Below are 17,773 nucleotides of genomic sequence, written 5' to 3'. Positions count from 1 at the left end.
AACACCCCCAGAGTCAGGATGTTCTTTCTTTGCCAAGAAAAATCCCCCAAAGCTCCAGTACAATGTTTGGTCTCCCTGTGCTGCTGTCTCTCCTTGCTGCCTCCCTCTCTTTTCTCTGCCTCCTGCCTTTTCAGGACAGGGACCACCTTTTCATCCTCTGCCTGTACAGTGCCGAGCACCCTGGGGCTTACTGGTGGCAGCTGGGGTTTCTGGGGGCTCCCCCAACACAAACAACAACAACAACCTTCAAAGTGCCTCTCCGCACGCAGCTGCTCTGAGGGCAGATTCAGGTTTCCCCCACCCCCTTCCCCCCATCCCTCCTTGCAACACCCACCTGGCAGCTAGTTAAAAACAATCTTTGGGTTTTTCAGGTGTGTTGGAGGGATTTACCTGACATATTCCCCCCCCCCCCCCCCCCCTTGTAGTCAAGGTCCTGGATTTCATGGCAATACTAGTTAATCTAACAGTAAAAAGCTCTGCAATTATTTGGCTCTAAGGCTTGGGTCCTTGCCCAGCTCTGACATACACACGCACACACAAGTGCACTTCTCCAGCAAGGGAGCAGGCGATGCCTCTCCTTTTCCTCCTCCTCCAGTCCGTCACGGAAGGGCTGGCTCTTCAGCGAGGGAGTTCCACCTCCTGCAACTTTCTCCCTCGCTGCTCTCAACCTGTGCTGCCGGAGTTTCAGCCAGCAAAATCCCTTCTTGCAGGAATTTCTCCGAGCCCTCTCCTCCGATTTGCAAGCACCATGGACCCCTGGCAGCCAGCAAGGTGCTGCTGCGGAAGAGGATTTTCAGCGGTGAGGGCGGAGAGGCAGTGAACTTCAGGAGAGGTCTCTCTCCTGTTGCAACAGGTAAGGCACGCTGCTCGCTGGTATGGGAAGTTGAAATGACTCAGGGAACAGTCTGTACAGCATGGATGGAGGAAGGCATGGAAGATGCAGAGGTTTAGTCATGAAACTGCTTTTGCGTGTGAGTTACTTTTGCTGGAAACAGCCTTATCCTAAAGATAGACATTTGGGATGCAAAGGGAGAGCCTTTCATCTTTTCCTCCCTTCTGGCAGCCCTAGCATGGGGGGTTATGGAAGAAGCCAGGAAAAGCTTCAGCCGTGTTTGCATGGAGTTTGCATCTGGTCTTAGCTGGGAAACTTCAGCATGTTGCAGCCAGTGAAGCAGGTGGGCTCCAGGTAGCAAACGCGAAAGCCACACTGCAGAACAAGGCAGGCGAGGAGGGACTGAACAGAGAAGCGCTCCAGGTGTCTGCATGGCGCAGGATTCCTGCAGGGCGCATGCTTGTGCTGGAGTAAATGGAAGTGCTGCTGCAGGAGCAGTGATGGCGTCCAGCTGTAGGCCCAGTTGTTGGCCATATACAACCTCACTAACCGGGGTGAGGCGGTACCGCTCCAAGCTCTGTCTCTGTGTTCTCCATTAAGCCACTTCCATTGTCAGCTCAAACTTGGCTATGCCTTGGGGATCCCTGCGTGTAGATGTGATGCTGGCGTTTCCCCAGGCCTGCCTCCCTGTACGGCCAGGCAAGAGCTCCTTGCCTGCCCTTGGTCCTCCTCCGCAACGGGCAGCAGAGCCAGGGAGCTGAAGTGAGAACCACCGTCCCTGCTTCGCACGGGAGCACGTATATCAACGTGTGCGTGTTTGCATCGATGCATCTTTGTTCACTATCAGGTGCCTGATGGCAAAATGAGATGAAATCCCAGAGCAAATCCAGTCCCAGTTCAGGGGGTGCAGGAATTATTTCGCCTTTACATGTGCAGTGCTGAGAAAAGAGGTAAAAATACAGGGAGGGAGGCCTGGGCACTTGGAGCAAACAGGGCCCTTCCAAACAGCAGTTACCAGCTAATCAGCCTCCTGGGGGAATTAAAGGCAGACTCGGTGGAGTGGAGTGCTCCAGAGGAGCAAAGATCAGCTGTCACACGACAGGGGTTGCTTCAGACAAAACTCTTAAAAAAGCTGGCGCTCACTCGGGTTTGCTGCTGCGCAGGGCTGAGAGTTTCCAGGACGCGTGAAAACTCGGGCTGTGTGGTGGCCAGAGCTGGGCAGGCTTTGCCAGGGCAGGCAGGGCTGCGGCTGACGGGCTCCTGCTTTGCCCAGGGTGCCCTGGATCCAGGCAGGAGGGCACGGAGCCTACTGCGTCCTCTGCCCCGGCACTCAGGGGGGCAAAGAACAGGCGTGGAATACATATGGATCTGCCACAGCTCTCCAGGCTGTCAGCTAGAGAGACCTGGGAGGTTATCGGAGCCTCGGGACGGAAAACAAACAGTCTGTATCGGGCTCCTAAGGAAGGCTGGGCTGTCTCGGTATTCGGGGAGGCAAAATCACCAGGCTTGGTATTGTGTGCCCTTATCATCTCCTAATACGCAGCACACCTCACCTTATCAGGAATAGTTCAGGGACATCCGCCTGTCTGATAAGTGGTTGGGGTTCCTGAGGGACTGAGCAGGCAAGAGGTTTCAAACCCAGCCAGGGGCTGCAGTCTCTGCTTCTCCCTGTCTGCTTGTTGCACTCTTAACACGTTCCGTAACATTGCAAAAGTGAGCCCAACTGCCCTGTCCACGGAGGGGAGAGCGCAGCAGGATCTGCTCCTCTCCCAAGCCTTTCCCTTAGCTACAGCTTGCACCATGAATGTATTTCAAATCCTAATGCTCTTAGAAACCAGTGCGTCTCCCAGCGCTCCAAACAAACAAGCATCATTCATGTACGAAGGGAGAGTTCAAAGGAGGCGTAACACCTGGAATCAAACATCTGTTAGAAACTAATGCATTTTGCATCCTATGCTCCTGCCAACTGCTCCAAGGCAAGTCCTAGAGGGTCGTTCCAGCTACCTCCATGCTACAGAAATGGCATTCCCTGCTCCACGCACCTCGCTTTGTTTTTTGCCACGTGTGGAGTACGCAAGTGCAGCTGCAATTCAAGCAGTAGTGGGCTTTCTTCTGTATTGTGTGCAAGCATATGAGGTTTAAATACCCTCAGCCCTTTTTTTTTTTTTTTTTTTTTTAAACTGGGTTGGCAACACCAATGCTCCATTGTCTATTAGCAAGCCGATTTGCTGAGCAAGCAATTTTTCTCTCAGCCACACTTGGCAATGGGGCAGGTACTGGTTTACTAGCAAAGAAACTTTCTTTCCTAATTCTTGGAAGAAGGAGCTCCAGGGAGGGGCAGGCTGCAAGGGCTGTTAGGAAGGTTTGTAGCTCAGAAATGAACAAGCAGCAGGTTTGAAACAAACCAAAGGAAGTTTGTTTTTTGGTTTTTTTTCCACGCAGAGGGCATAATTAAATTCTGGAACACATTGCCACAGGACATTGCGGAGACCAAAAGTGTACTTGGCTTCAAACAAGGTTTCGATCCATTGGGGATGGATCGCTCCAGTGGAGGTTATTAAACGCAACAGCCCAAGAACAACCGTGTGCTTGCACTGATGCTGGAAAGCGGAGAAGCAGCACACTACACGTGCCTTGTTTCTTATGCTCCTCCACTAAGCAATCAAAAGTGGCCATTTTGGGAGAGAGATTATAGAGAGATGGCCAAGCATGGCTATTTTGTTGTTCTTACGTTGTGGGACTATTTTGGACTGACCAGGTTGTACCTTGGATAGATGCTGTGACTCAGGCAGCCCGGGATGAGCTGGTTAGGCTGGTTACGCCATGAACAGGTACTCCATATGGCTCAGGTTGACAGGGACATTGTGTGCCCAGCCTGGTATCTGGTTGTCACAGGTGCTGCGAGCAGCATCCATGCACAGCTGCCTGCTCTGCAAAGGCGTTGCAATGGCAAGACCTTTCAGAAATGTGTTTCCAGCAGTCTGGAGTGGGAGGTAGCGCCTTGTGCTGGGAGTGTAACGAGAGCTGACAAGGACACGTTGTGGCAATGAGACCAGCCTGGGCAAACATGCCTGTCTGAGGGTTAATCTTTTCTCTGGTGAAACACTGAGCTCCCCAGGCCAGGGGCTGGCTTTGCAAAGCTTGTACGGCACTGTGGATACAGCAGAGGAGGTGGGCTGCTGTAGGCAGGTTTCCCGAGGGCAGGCAGGTCTGGGAGCTGAAGGTTTTCTATCAGCTTGCAGGTATCTCTTTGCATTCAATAAATGTCTGCTGCAGAGAATTTCTGTGGCACAGCTGCTGGCATCCTGGCCAGCCATCCTTTTACAAGGGAGGATCATGCCCTGATCAACTCATTCATTCTCTGTCCTCTGTGTCCTTACGCTGCCTCCGAACACAGGAGAGGGACGGGAAGGAGCAGCACAAGGCAGACAGATGGCATCAGAGTGAAAGAGGCTGCAGGCAGAGCGGAAAGCTGCTCTCCGTGCTCAACTTCAGGCACCAGAAGGGAAAGACCAGCAGGGTGCTGGGCAGGGGAATGAGAAGATCTTCATATCAGTGCAGGGACAGGTCTGCCGGTGAATGAGAATTGCCTGGTAGGAGAGGAAAAAGGTGAGGGAGGAGACACGGTGGCCAGGGCTGTGCTGCAGGGCAGAGAGAAGCCGAGCAGTCCGCATCCTGCTGAGTGCTGGCGCTCCTCACCTGCATCCAGCGGGGCACATGGTCCTTCACGCAGCTCTTCATGCCAAGATGCTTTTGGACTCCTTCCCAACAAATTTTACTGATTGTAGGATAACATGTATGTTCCCCACAGGTAATCACAGAAAGGGCATCAGAGGACTACCAGCACTCAGGTGATGTAGCCTATGTCCTCGTTGCAAACATCCAGGTTGAGTTGAGGTGAGGATGAGGACTTGCAGGGACAAACAACTTGGGGTTAGAGCCCCTTCAAGCACCAGGCAGAGCTGCTGCTCTCCGGGCTGGGGTGGGAGCTGAGCCCAGTCTGTATTCACAGCTCTGCTGGGTCAGATGGGAGTTGTGTACTGGGATCCCAGAAAGGATCTCACAGGCTTTGCAGCACCTAAATAAACAGCTGTTTTGTGAGCAGCAGAATTCATGAAGCTTGGTTGCCTGGGGCGCTCTCTCTTGTGTGGATTCTCTGATGTCTAATAATTGGGTTGGGCTCACATTAGAGCCTTTTCTTCCAGCTGGGAGTCCTAATTTGGATTTCTCTCCTCTCTCCTGCTGCTTTTCACAGGCTTGTGCAAACCTAACTCCTTTCAAATCTTTACCTATCTGGTTAAATTTGGCTGAAACTGGCCAGTGGATCCAAAAGGTAGCAGGGAGGACCAACAACGTGGTCCCACACACCAGCTTCCCTCAGCAGTCTGCAGACAGGGGAATGATTATCACTGCAAGATAATCTGCATCCCAAGCATGAGGAAAAGAAAGGCTCAGTATGAGTTTTGGCAAGAGCAAGCAATCAAGAAAGAACCCAGGATCCCTTGTGCGCTCTCACAGCCTGTGCTGATGGTCACAGCACGCCTGTTGGGCCAGCTAGTTTGCAGTGACCAAGGTATGTAGCCCTTGGCACTAACAGCCTCCATGGGAGCTGAATCCCAGAGAGAGAGGTGCACAGTCCCAGCAGCAGCGGGGTCAGGGCACGCTCGCACGAGTACCTAGCATGCTGCAGCTGGCTCTTGTGCCAACATGTTTGGGCAGCTGCACCCTGGTGCCCAGCCCCTGGGCCCCTCGCACCCTGCCTGGTGAGCAGCTCCCACTGAGTCCCCTTCCCACCGGCACTGCCCGTCTTCAGCCCCCAGGCCTGTTTCTTTTCACAGGCAACAGGTACCCCGTTCCCATCAGAGCCACCAGTGGGATCTGCTGTTTCCTCCCTGTCTCCTGGCTGTCCTAGACGCCGTCCTTGGCCAAGGAGATAACCAGGGAGGTGTTGGGGGGGTGGTGACTATCTGTGCAATGGCAGCTTCTGGACCACAGGCAGGATTTATTCCCCTGCTACTCATAACTGGGAAGGGCAGGAAGCAATCAGTGAGGAGGGAAAAGCAGCTGATCTTTTCAGGGGAGAGCAGAGGAAGGGTATTAGGAATAATGCATAAGGATGCTTCCCCCTGCCCTTGGCACAAGCAACTCAGCCTCCCTGATGTCCCACTTTCTCTGGGACAGGAGCCGGCAGCAAGGCAGTTGGCACTGCAAGGTTCCCTCAGACCCCCACTGAGGGCTCCACAGCTCTGGAGCTGCATGATTAACTCTTGCTCTAGAATAACGTTGCAATGCAAAGACAGGTAAAGATCACTGACCCTTATAACTCTACAGGGAGTTCAAGCCTGTTCAAGTTCTCCTGTGCCTAACAGACAAGCTCCTTAAGGCTAACAACAATGACAGAGAAACCTCAGCTATGTGACATATCTGAGCCAGGCTTAGGTGTTGGCAGCAGTACAAAATCAGGCTCTCCCTGGGTTCCTCACAGAGCATTGGACAGAAATGCACATCGCCAGTGGAAAGGTGACAAGAGAAAGCCTTCGGTTTCACGTACAAGTTAATGCCTTGCTCACAGACAGAGGATGGCTTGGAGGCAAAGACATGTAGTGTCTGCTTGCTCCAGTGGAGGAGCAAACCAGGGCAGCAGGTAGAGCAGCAGCGCACAGTCAAAGCCACGAGGATGGGGCAATGGGTGAGATGTCAGAGGGGGAAGGGGGTGAGCAGCTGGCTAGGGGAGGCCACAGTAAGACATCATGGAGGAAGGTGCCTTTAGAGCCAGTCTGGATCTGGGCATCCAACTTGTGAGCAACTGGCACGGTGACAAAGGTGGCAAAAGCATTCAGCTGTATGGGGGAAGGAGGAGCTGGACATCAGACTAACTAAACACTTCCCTTCACATGTGGAAGGGCACCCTGCTCTCTCCTCACCTGTGCAGCTATCCCATGTCTTGTACATCTGCCTTCACTGCTCCAGAGACAGTGTCCCACCACGCTCTCGCTGTCAGCCCTGAACGGTGGTCCTAGTAGGACGCCTCGCAGGTTTGCTGGCTGCAGCAGACTAGATCCAGGGAAGGCAGCTCTGTCTCAGAACGAAGCAATTCTTACCAACCCCTGCAGCAATGCAGCCTGACTAGAGAAAAAGGGTGTCCCAGCACCATGCCAGGTCTACCAGCCTGAGGCCTAGCTTGCCCCACACAAGTCAATGACTCACAGGCTTCTCCCAAACTCCTTCAAGAGTGTCTCTGTTCCTCCAATACCCCTTAGAGGCTGCTGGTCCAAACTCCCAAGGGTATCCAAGCTCCCCAGGGTTAAAGCACCTGCCTGGCCCAGCTAGCAGATGATGTGATGAGCATCTCCATGGTGCTTGTAGGACTGTATCCATTCTGCTCAAGGACTTGTATGTGACTCCCTGCCATGCAGGGGGGTCCAAGCAAGAGTCATTGCTCCACGCACCAGCGTGACACTCATTAATCCCATGGCTTTCCATGGCTTTATGGCTCAGCAGCCCCCACTACAGCCTGCCCTGTCAGCACGCAGCCACTTTATCACCAGGATCAGAGCTGAACGATGAAATCGTTACTGCACAGGGTCTGGGCACTGCCCACAGGACACTCGCTGCGCAACAGGAGCAACATTTCACAGCTCACTCCAAGCAAGGGCAGACCTCGGTTGTAAAAGGCACACGCACCAGGTTTTAAATGATCAGCCGCCTTGCTCCAGCCTGTCTAGCAATCTGGAAACAATTTCCAAAGGTCTATCCAAGTCATTCGGAGCTTGGAAAGATGAGATGGGGAAGGAACGGCCTGGCTGCGCCCTGGTGGAATCTGCAAGTCCAGCAAAATGTTGCACCCACATGAACACAGCACCCGAGCAGAGTGGTGCAAAACACAGTCCTGTGAACATCAGCCCTTCAAAAACCAGCCACAGGCACTGGAAAACCCCAAGATACATTGAGGAAGGAAACACTAACTTCAGGGTCTCTTTTCATTAGTTTTCTGGCTTTGTGTAGTACCTCCAGGATGCATTTCTTCCGCTTCCTGGCAAAAGCAAGCAGAATCTCTGCACAACCGAATGCAGGAGCAGGATCTCCAAGGACAGCGCCAGCTGCTAGCCCAGATTCAGCATCCCATTCAGAGAAATACCGCCGAGATCATGGGAACGGCTCTGTGCCATGGCTTGGGAAGGGACAGGTTGGTTTGTTTTTCGAAGTCCAAGAAAACAATTCAAAAAACACCTGTTTCCCCACAGAATTCAAACCCCGCAGGCCTGGCTTTGTGAGCGACCAGCGGGGAACTCACCAAAACTGAGCGAGGTACCAAATGGAAAAGGATCTAATTCCCATCAGCATTGCTGCAGCAGAGAAGAGGGCAAACATTAACCAAGCAGCCCAGCCCCCACGCAGGGTGTACATGGGTTATTTCAGCACTGGGAATCAAAGCATCTCACAGACATGGCTCAACACCTGCACAAGAAGTGTACTTTTTAATCTGTGACTTTCCAATCCTATTTGGCAGGCAGCTGTAAGGATATTGCTCCAACTGTAGCTGAGCCCCTTCTGCTCAGCTACCACCTAAGCCAGGAGAAGACAGAGTCCCAACTCCTATTCACTTTCCCAAAGACTTGTACCCACCTTCTTATATGATTTACTTCCTTTGCTCTCTGTCTCTATTCCCCAATGACCATTGAAATTCAGACCCACCATTAAACGGCCCCATCACTGATTATTAGAACAACCAAGCGCATCTCCCTTCTCCCCCCCAGCTCCTAGTGCTTGTAGCCTCCAGCAAAGATGTTGATGTGCTTGGGGATGGTTTTGATCGGTACCTATCCCGGGGGGGGGGGAGGGGGAGAGTGTTTCTTGTAGCGAAGAAAAAAAAGGGAGAGAGAAGGAGGGGGGGGAAGTGGAGAGCGAGAGAGGAAGAAAGAGAGTTTGGGACGTGTGCTGGCAAAAGAGAAATAAGGGAAGAGTTGTCCTTATTTTCCCATCAAAACGATGATTTTTCTCTAATCTTCTGATCTCAAAACTTTGGGCCAAGCCCCCCTGCAGCCAGCAAGGGGAATGCTGCTCTTGGTGCACTCAGCACTTGCCTTGTTTTGGGTTTGGGGTTATTACTTTTAAATGCTCCTCTTGAAGGGAATCAAAAGGTGGGGCTGGGGCCACACCTGCTTCCTGGCAGGCTGCAGCACTTTTCTGCAATACAGCCAACAAACACAGGAGCCCGCACATCGCGGGAGACCCCCGGGAGGACACCCTGGGTCATGCCCCAGCTGGCCAGAGTAGCCATGCCCTGCACCAATGCCTCTGAATCACCCATCTCCACGGCCTCCCCACGCAGACACTTTGAACCTCAGTACCATGTTTGTTCCTCCATTTCAAACCAACAGATTTGGGCATGTCTTTGACAGAGGATCACAATTTGGATGTTAAATTTAGACACACACTTAGGCTCTGCTTAGAGATAGACGGAGTGTTTACTCGCTTTGCGGGGAGTTTGCATCTACAGGGCTGAGGGCGAAGCCCCTCAAGGCTCTCTGATCCTCATCTGGTGATTAGGAGAGGAGGCTGAATCACCACATAATGATGCCCTGGTATTTCCCTCAGTCAGGAGCATGCCTTACCTGCCTCGCTCCATCCCACCGATGGGTTTTCTCCAGCACATCTACCTCCCCACATGCAACCAGCTCCAGGAGGGCATCTGTGCCCAGGGGAGCCATGAAAGAGAGAAGCAGAGAGCTTTCAGGAGTAAAACTAACTGATCCCATGAGATGAGGGACCAGAGGCAGGTGAGGGTGTTTAAGTGTTTAATGCTTGCAGCTGATCTGGTAGTCCTGAAGTGGGTATGGCCCTTGCCACGGGTCCCATGGATCATGCACTAATTACTGTCAGCACAAGGACATGGGGTAGCATAGCTCAGAAAAACAGGAAAAATATTTCTCCTAATCTACAGGAAAAATCTGTCTCAGGCACAGTTGATTTCACCCAGTTTCAACGTGGAGATCCTTGAACTCCATTGCGAGAACCCTTGAGCTTGGCAGCGCTGCTCCTCCTTGGCAGCCCAGCTCCCACCTCCCTCTGGGATTTTAAGTGCTAGTAAATTGATTTTATGCTGTTTTCACGTTATACACAGCTTTCCCATCCACAGTAACAGAGTCACAGAAACCCACCTCGTTTCTGCTAGTTCATTATTGACACCTTCCAGAGGCGGTTCCAACGGGGCTTTCCCTGGAGCTGAGCCAAGGCAGTAGTTAAACAGATTTGCCCTCTGTTCAGAGCACTATGCCCCATTTTTCTGTTGAGCTTCACCACGGCCTTTGGAAATGTCCCAGTCCCACTTCTGGATGGTTTTGCGTTGTGAATGTGGTGTAAATGATCCCAGAAACAGCAGACAGAGCAGGGGCTGCACAGTTGTCTCCTGAGAGACCTATTACTCTTCAACTTACATTAAAACCATGCTGGAGAAACAGAAACATCCAGTGTGCCATTGTTTCCCAGTGCAACCTACTAAAGAAGAAACTCCAGGCTACAAGTATTAGGTGATGATTTCCAGTCCCGGGGTGGGAAATTGCGAGTTCTCCTGGGAGCCCAGGACACTCAACTGGAATAGGCCGACTCTTGAAGGACACTAGTGTCACCAACCCTCTCCATCTCATTCTTTTACCAAAGGATAAACTAAGAGAGGGCAAACATGGGCTTGTGTGGAACTGCACAAACAGTGATAGGATTTCCCCAGCAGTATTGGTATAGAAATTGTCCAAGCAGAAGCACATGCAGTAATAAAGGTGAAATAGCACGTCTCAGACCACAGGCAGTTGCTGTCAGGGAACACAACAGGCTCTCTGTGCTAATGTTGGGGCTTTGGACATGGGTCCTGCCACAAAGAGAAGCTATTAGACTTCAAAAGCTGATAGTGATGCCTCCTAGAAAATTCTCCCTAAATTTTGGCTGCGCCTTTCAATGTTTCAGGTCATTTCCAGTGGAAATGAGGCTTCTGCCTCCTGCCCCATGTGCATAGTTACTCTCCATCCCTCATAATAACTGCTGAAGCCATTGATTGCTTTCAGCCCAGCTTGTAATTCAGAGCAAAGCTCTCAGAAATATGAGGTCATGACAGGTTTTGCAAAATAATTAGCTGGACAGAGGACTAAAACCCTGCTAATGCCCCCACAGAGGAAAAAACACCAACCTAAGTGAAGCCCTTCTTAGATGTCAGGAAATCTACAGGCAAGACAGAGGTTAAGGACATTCCAAGACAGATTCAGAAGAAAGTTTGCGTCTTGCTAAATGCCAGAAAACCCACTCCTTGCTCAACGTTACCCTCCCATATTGAAGTGCTGGTGCCCGAGAAGGCAAGTGCTCTAGCTCCAGCTTTTCTTGTGGTTGTGGAGTTCATAATGTCTCTGCCTTGTGGGTTCTCTGATGTCTTCTGATGAGTTCACATTGCCATTTCAGTACAATTCAATTAAAAAGTCAATTAGCCCAGATACAAAGCGATTGGCTTCATTAATTCTGCTGTTCATGGAATAGCACTGTTTTTTGTTGCTGTTTTGTTCTACTATCTTATTCTACTCTGAATTGTATGTGACTTTTCCTGCTCCACAGTCCTAAGTAGACACACGCGCATGCAGCATGCGTACATCTTCTTTCCAGGTTCAGCAGTTGAAAATGTTGGAAGAGAGCAGCTCTAGGCAAGTCCCTACATGCTGCAGAACTCTTAAGCACTGTTAAGTAACAAGCAGAGCTTTTAAGAACATGGTTTTCAACTTCTCAGAAGGAAGCACATGCCTTTCTGGATCACCTAGCCCTGTCCTCCAAGATTTTCTTTCATTTGCTGTGCATTTGGAACAATGTTGTATTTCCTAGAAGTGAAATGATGTCATCAAAAAAAGAGTCTAAATTTTGTCAGTTATGGCAAATGCAAATTGTGTTGGCTTCTCTGCAAATTCTGTTAGTTTCACTTCCTAGTGACATAGATTGCAATTCAGCTTTGGACTATTTGTTTCAAAAAGGAATGACCACAGCAGGGAGATTTCTGGATGATTGGCATCTATTTACCAAGGAAAAAGGGATTTGAAGGAAGTATCAAATTTACAGCTTTGTATTTATCGGTAATTAGCTATCTCAGTGAGAGAATATGACACACTTTGTTAGTTAGGCTCCGATAATTTGTTCCTAACATTTGTCTTGACTTATAAATTGAACTAGTTCTGGCTTTTAAAGAGATGAGTCCTGAAAAAGTGTCTGGAAAAACAAGTCTTCCCTGTTTAAATTAGGAATGTGCCAAATGACTGGCAGGTACTTGATACATAATTTAAATTTAAAAGAGGAAGAAACAGTTCTAGATAAAGATCTCCTGGGATATCTAGGGGAAATATAAGGACCTATATTTAGCTTATCCCTGGTTTCAACCCCTAAATGCACACACAGCAGCACACACTTAGCTTTTGAAAAGAACAAGTCTTGATCCTTTAACACGCTCTGCAAAGCTCGCTAATAAAGTTACATCCTTGTTAATCACGCATGTGCTCCCCAGTTCCTTCTTTGATACACCATGTTCACAGAGATAAATCACGGAGCCGCAGATGTTCAGGAGTCGTTAGAGAAGGAAGTTGATGGCGGGTGGTCATGAATGGCAGATCCTCCGCAGGAATCCTGACCCTGGGGCTTTGCCATGAGAAGGGTGGAACCGGAGACATTACTCAACAGCTGAAGGTGACATGGTCACAGTGTCTTGCTAGAAATGTGCTCTTTCAAGCAACACAGAGGAGGCAGCCAGGGTCAGACTTGTAAATTAGAGGAACTTTGCAATAACTGAGATACAACTTGACCAGGACCTGAGCTAAAGTTGTCAAAAAGCTGTAGAGCTGGCCATTCAGAAGGAATTTGCACAACATAGCAGGGCATCTCTGCCAGGGAAGGAGAACAGATTGCTGTAGGAGGGGGAGAGGAAAGGGAAGACAAGCCATGGGGAGAGACATCAAGTCACAGTTTGTTATTGACTCTTGAAAATACATTGCAAGAACTTGTGTGGAAAGAGAAGTTAAAATGGAGAAAAGAGGATGGAGAAACGAAACAGAAGTGAGGTTTGGACTGGGGGTGGGGAGTTAAAATATGCTGTTTGACTAGAGAGAAGGCAGAACGAAGGGAGGGAGAGATCGTTTGCAGAATAGGAAGTCAGCCTGATCAGAGCATTTCACATGGCTTTTCATATTTTGCCTTCTACAAGTGCAAAAACTGAAGGAGAGAACGTGAACAGGCCTGAGCCAGTATGGGGATGTGGGAGGACAGGCCTCTCACTGGGACAGAAGGGAAGAAGAGCTGAGATAACAATCACATCACCAAAGGCCAGGGTAGACAGAGCAGGGAGGTGAGGCTGAGCTCACGGGGACTTTTCCCCTAACATACTGGCCTTAATAAAAATTACCAATGTTCTTCCTTTAACCCCTGCAGGACCCAAGGAGACACCACACCATGGAAGTCACTATCAAAAGGCACTTCCTGAGTTTTGCTGTTTTCCTGATGCACTGTGTGGTCCACAAGGCAAGCTGTGAGAAAGGCAACAATTCCCCTCTGCACTTCACCCACTTCTTTTACAATGCCACCATCTATGAGAATTCAGCCCCCAAAACCTACGTGGAGAGCTACGTCAAAATGGGTATTTACAAGACAGACCCCGAGTGGGACATCAGATACAGAATAGCCTCTGGAGACAACACCGGTCTCTTTAAAACAGAGGAGCACGTGATCGGGGATTTCTGCTTCTTGAGAATAAGAACCAGGAGCAGCAACACAGCACTTTTAAACCGGGAGGTCAAAGACAGTTATATGTTAATAATCAAGGCCACAGAGAGCACCTTTGCCTACGAAGCCTGGGCCAAAGTCTTGATCCACATTCTGGACAGAAATGACTTAAAACCTCTCTTTTCACCCCCCTCCTACAAAGTGTCCATCAGAGAAGACACTCCTCTGAAAATGGTGGTCAGCACACTCAGTGCCACAGATGCTGACGCTGGCCAGAATGCCGAGTTCTATTATGCCCTCAACACCAAGTCTGACCTATTCACTGTCCACCCCACCACAGGAGCAGTTATGACCACAGGTAGGCTGAACAGCACCCATCGAGGCAGGCACCATCTGCAAGTTTTGGCTGTGGACAGAATGAGAAAGATCACGGAGGGGAATGGCTTTGGGAACCTGGCTAGTCTCATGATCCAAGTGGAGCCATCTGCCAGGAAACCCCCCTCTATCTCCTCGGTGAAGGTGACACCACCTGACTCAGCCAAAGACTTTCTCTATGCAACCCTGTCTGTAGAAAGTGGTGACTCAGAAGCAGGGATAGATTCGGTTGACTTTGTGGATGGAGATCCAGGAAAACATTTCAAAGCCATCAAATCCTACTTTGGGAGCACCGAGTTCATGATTGTGTCAACCAAAGAGGTCAACTGGCTACTTTACCCATTTGGTTTCAACCTCAGTCTGCAAGCCAAGGACAAGAGCAAGCCACCACTGTTCTCTCCTATTAGAGTTATCCATATACCTCCATCCAAGTATGTCTCTGCCAGATTTGAGAAAGAAGTGTACCGGGTCCAGCTCAGTGAATTTTCCCCAGCTGGAAGCCAAGTTGTTATGGTGAAGATCACACCAGTCTTCCCAAATCTTAAATATATTTTGAGACCTACTCCTGACAGCACAAGCTTTAAAATCAATCCTCACACTGGACTGATAACTACAGTCAGAACAATGGACTTCCATGAGCAGTCTCATTTTGCACTTGAAGTTACAACCGTTAACAGCCACGCATCCACAGCTGTTGTCATTGACATCACTGACTGCAACAATCACGCTCCAAGTTTTAGTCAGTCTTCATACCGTGGCGCCTTTGATGAAAATGTTCCTCCTGGTACCAGTGTCTTAACAGTAAGGGCTACAGATGAAGATGAAGGATACAATGGCTTTGTCACCTACACCATAGCCAACCAGAAATCAGTTCCCTTTGTCATTGACCCCTATTCTGGCATCATTTCCACCTCCAAGTCAATGGACTATGAGTTGATGCAGAGATGGTATCATCTGCGAGTGTGGGCATCAGATTGGGGCTCACCCTTCCGCCATGAAACGGAGGTGTACGTCTCCCTCATGCTGAGCAATGTCAATGACAATGCTCCTGTGTTTGAGAAGGCAAGCTGCAGTGGCACCATCCCACGGGACTTTCCTGTTGGGAACCCTGTGGCCACGGTCTCTGCAATCGACAGTGATGAGCTGCAGCATATCAAATACGAAATCAAGTCTGGCAATGAGTTACAGCATTTTGAACTGAATCCCATCTCTGGAGTAATATCCCTTAGAATATCTCTGCGAGATCTTCCTTCTGAACAGCCACTTTTCTACTCTTTGAAAATAACGGCAACAGATGGAGAGAACTACGCTTTGCCAACATCTGTAAATATCACAGTGGTCAGCCAAGGTCTCCCCGTCAAAATGCAGTGTGAGGAAACAGGAGTCTTGAAACAACTGACAGAAACTATCATACACTCCATGGAGTCTCAGTCTCAAGGCCAGGGGCAGGATGATGAAACATCTCTGAACTTGCACCTTATAAACCATAATGCTCCAAAGTTTGATGACAACTTTCCACGATCTATTGATATCATAGAGACTGTTCCCACCAACTCAACTATTGCTGACCTTTCAGCTATTGATCCTGATACTGGTTTTAATGGGAAATTGGTCTATGTGATCTCAGATGGAAATGATGACAGTTGTTTTACCATTGACCTGGAACTGGGTCTCCTTCAAGTCCTTTCTCCTCTAGATCATGAACGAACCAGCTTCTACATTCTTAACGTTACTGTGTACGACCTTGGCACACCACAAAAATCATCTTGGAAACTCTTGGCTGTGAATGTGTTGGATACCAATGACAACACTCCTAAATTCCCACAAGGTGCCTACTGGGTGGCGATATCAGAACATGTAGCAACAGGGACAACAATAGCTCAACTGAAAGCAGAAGACGCTGATACAGATGACAATGGGAGAATAAAATATTCTCTTCTAACCCCGACTGATAAGTTTGCCATTAACAGTGTCACTGGAGAAGTGACAGTTACAGGAGCCCTGGATAGAGAATTGTGGTCTTGCTATGTGCTGAAAATAGAAGCTAGGGACCAGCCCAAAACAGGCTACCAGCTGTTCTCCGTTACGGATCTCATTGTGACTCTGGAGGATGTAAATGACAACACCCCACAATGCCTCCCAGCCCTCAATAGTGTGAAGGTCCCAGAGGACCTGCCCGTGGGAACCATTCTCCTGTTTCTGGAGGCTTTTGACCCAGACACTGGCGCTGGGGGTGACGTGAGGTACAGCCTCATTAACGACGAGGAGATGATGTTTCATGTGGATAAGCTGACCGGGGCACTCCGATTGGAGAAGGAGCTGGACTATGAGAAGAAGGACTCTTACAATTTAACCGTGCAGGTCAGTGACAGTGGGAAGCCCTTCTCTCGCTCTTCCCTCTGCCACCTGGAAGTGAACATCCTTGATGTCAACGAGAACTTGCACCCACCACGCTTTGCCTCCTTTGTCTTCAAAGGCTGGGTGCAGGAGAACAGCCCTGAGGGCACATCAGTGATGACGGTCACAGCAAAAGATATCGATAAGGGGAAAGATGGAGAGGTTCAATATTTCCTCCGAGAGGGCACTGGCCTGTCCGTCTTCCACATTGAAAAGGACACAGGTAATGACAGCTTAGTTTAATGGTGTACCTTAAAGGCTTAAACTACATGTTGTGTTTGGCCTGACTTTTTGACCCAATAGGACATTTCTATATTCTCTCCATTTACAAAGTTCCATGCATTCAAATCTTTCTTGCTTGTGCAGGGATGTACAACGTGCATCCCTGTATCTGGGGAGGAGCAAGCAGGGTTCGTCTCCTTAAAATAATGGAAAATCAATGTCTGTCCTCCTCCAAAATAGCAAGGTCTTCCCTTTCACTTGTGTACCGAATTACCCTCAGCACAAGCAAGCCCTCACTTTCCGCACAATCTCACAGCCATACAAGGTTGGTGCCACAGTTTATATCTATCTGCAGCAAAACCAGGAAGCAGACTAGAGACACAGACTGACAAAGTGGTCTGAGTTCCTTAAATCCCTCACAAGCACTTTCTGTCATTCTTCTAGGCACCATCCGGACCATAGGACCACTCGACCGAGAAGGAACGTCTCACTACTGGCTGACAGTGCTAGCTCTTGACCTGGGAACAATTCCTCTGTCTTCTGTGACTGAAATTTATATTGAAGTCACTGATACCAATGACAACCCACCTCAGATGTCCAGACCTGTCTTCTATGCCTCTGTGATGGAGAATTCCCCACCAAACACGTCTGTCCTTCAGCTTGATGCCTTAGATCCAGACTCTAGCTCAGAGGGAAAACTGACTTTTCACATCCTAACTGGAAATCCTCAAGGACTCTTCACCATTAACCTCATTACAGGTAAGACTGACCCAACTCAGCATCTGTTTTTGAGGCTTCCAAGTGCCCAGAGGATGTTACATATTCAATATAAACAGCCCACACAGTTGCCTTTGTCACACCTTCCTTCTGCAGCAAAAGTCCCAGTCTCCAAATACACTGTGTGGGGAGGCTAAGGATTGAAACCCTCAACCTGAGGGCTGCTATTTGCATCCAGATGGCTCTTAGAATGACACAAATGTGCTACTTTCAAAGCCTAAACAGAACCAAGCTGTTGCTTTTAATCTTCCCCCTTATAAACAACTGCCCTATTGCACAGCCTGAGCCAGGAAACACCCTTCTGGAGGTGACTATCTGCTCCTGAGACAGACCAAGGCAGGATTAATAAAAATGAATCCCACTGCATTTAAAGGCTCCACCCGTTCTCCGGCGCTATTAATGTAGTAAGTGTAGTAAGCCTCTTCTGCCATCTTC

At 49.4% G+C, this 17,773-nt stretch overlaps 1 protein-coding gene across 1 annotated transcript in view; it reads left to right on the top strand.

Annotated features, from left to right (window-relative positions):
- Nucleotides 1-687: 687 nt before the first annotated feature.
- Nucleotides 688-17,773, top strand: part of FAT2 (FAT atypical cadherin 2) — a 59,603-nt gene continuing 42,517 nt past the window's right edge. Inside the window, exons 1-3 of the mRNA XM_076350426.1 lie at nucleotides 688-853; nucleotides 13,277-16,562; nucleotides 17,006-17,320. Of these exons, the coding sequence (XP_076206541.1) occupies nucleotides 13,298-16,562; nucleotides 17,006-17,320 (3,580 nt within the window). The 5' untranslated portion in view covers nucleotides 688-853; nucleotides 13,277-13,297. The remainder of the gene's footprint in view (nucleotides 854-13,276; nucleotides 16,563-17,005; nucleotides 17,321-17,773) is intronic.

The sequence above is a fragment of the Aptenodytes patagonicus genome, chromosome 12, assembly GCF_965638725.1.
Source record: "Aptenodytes patagonicus chromosome 12, bAptPat1.pri.cur, whole genome shotgun sequence".
In the NCBI taxonomy this organism is placed as follows: Eukaryota; Metazoa; Chordata; class Aves; order Sphenisciformes; family Spheniscidae; genus Aptenodytes; species Aptenodytes patagonicus.
Note: the sequence above shows the minus strand (reverse complement) of the source record. Positions and strands in the feature narration are given on the sequence as shown.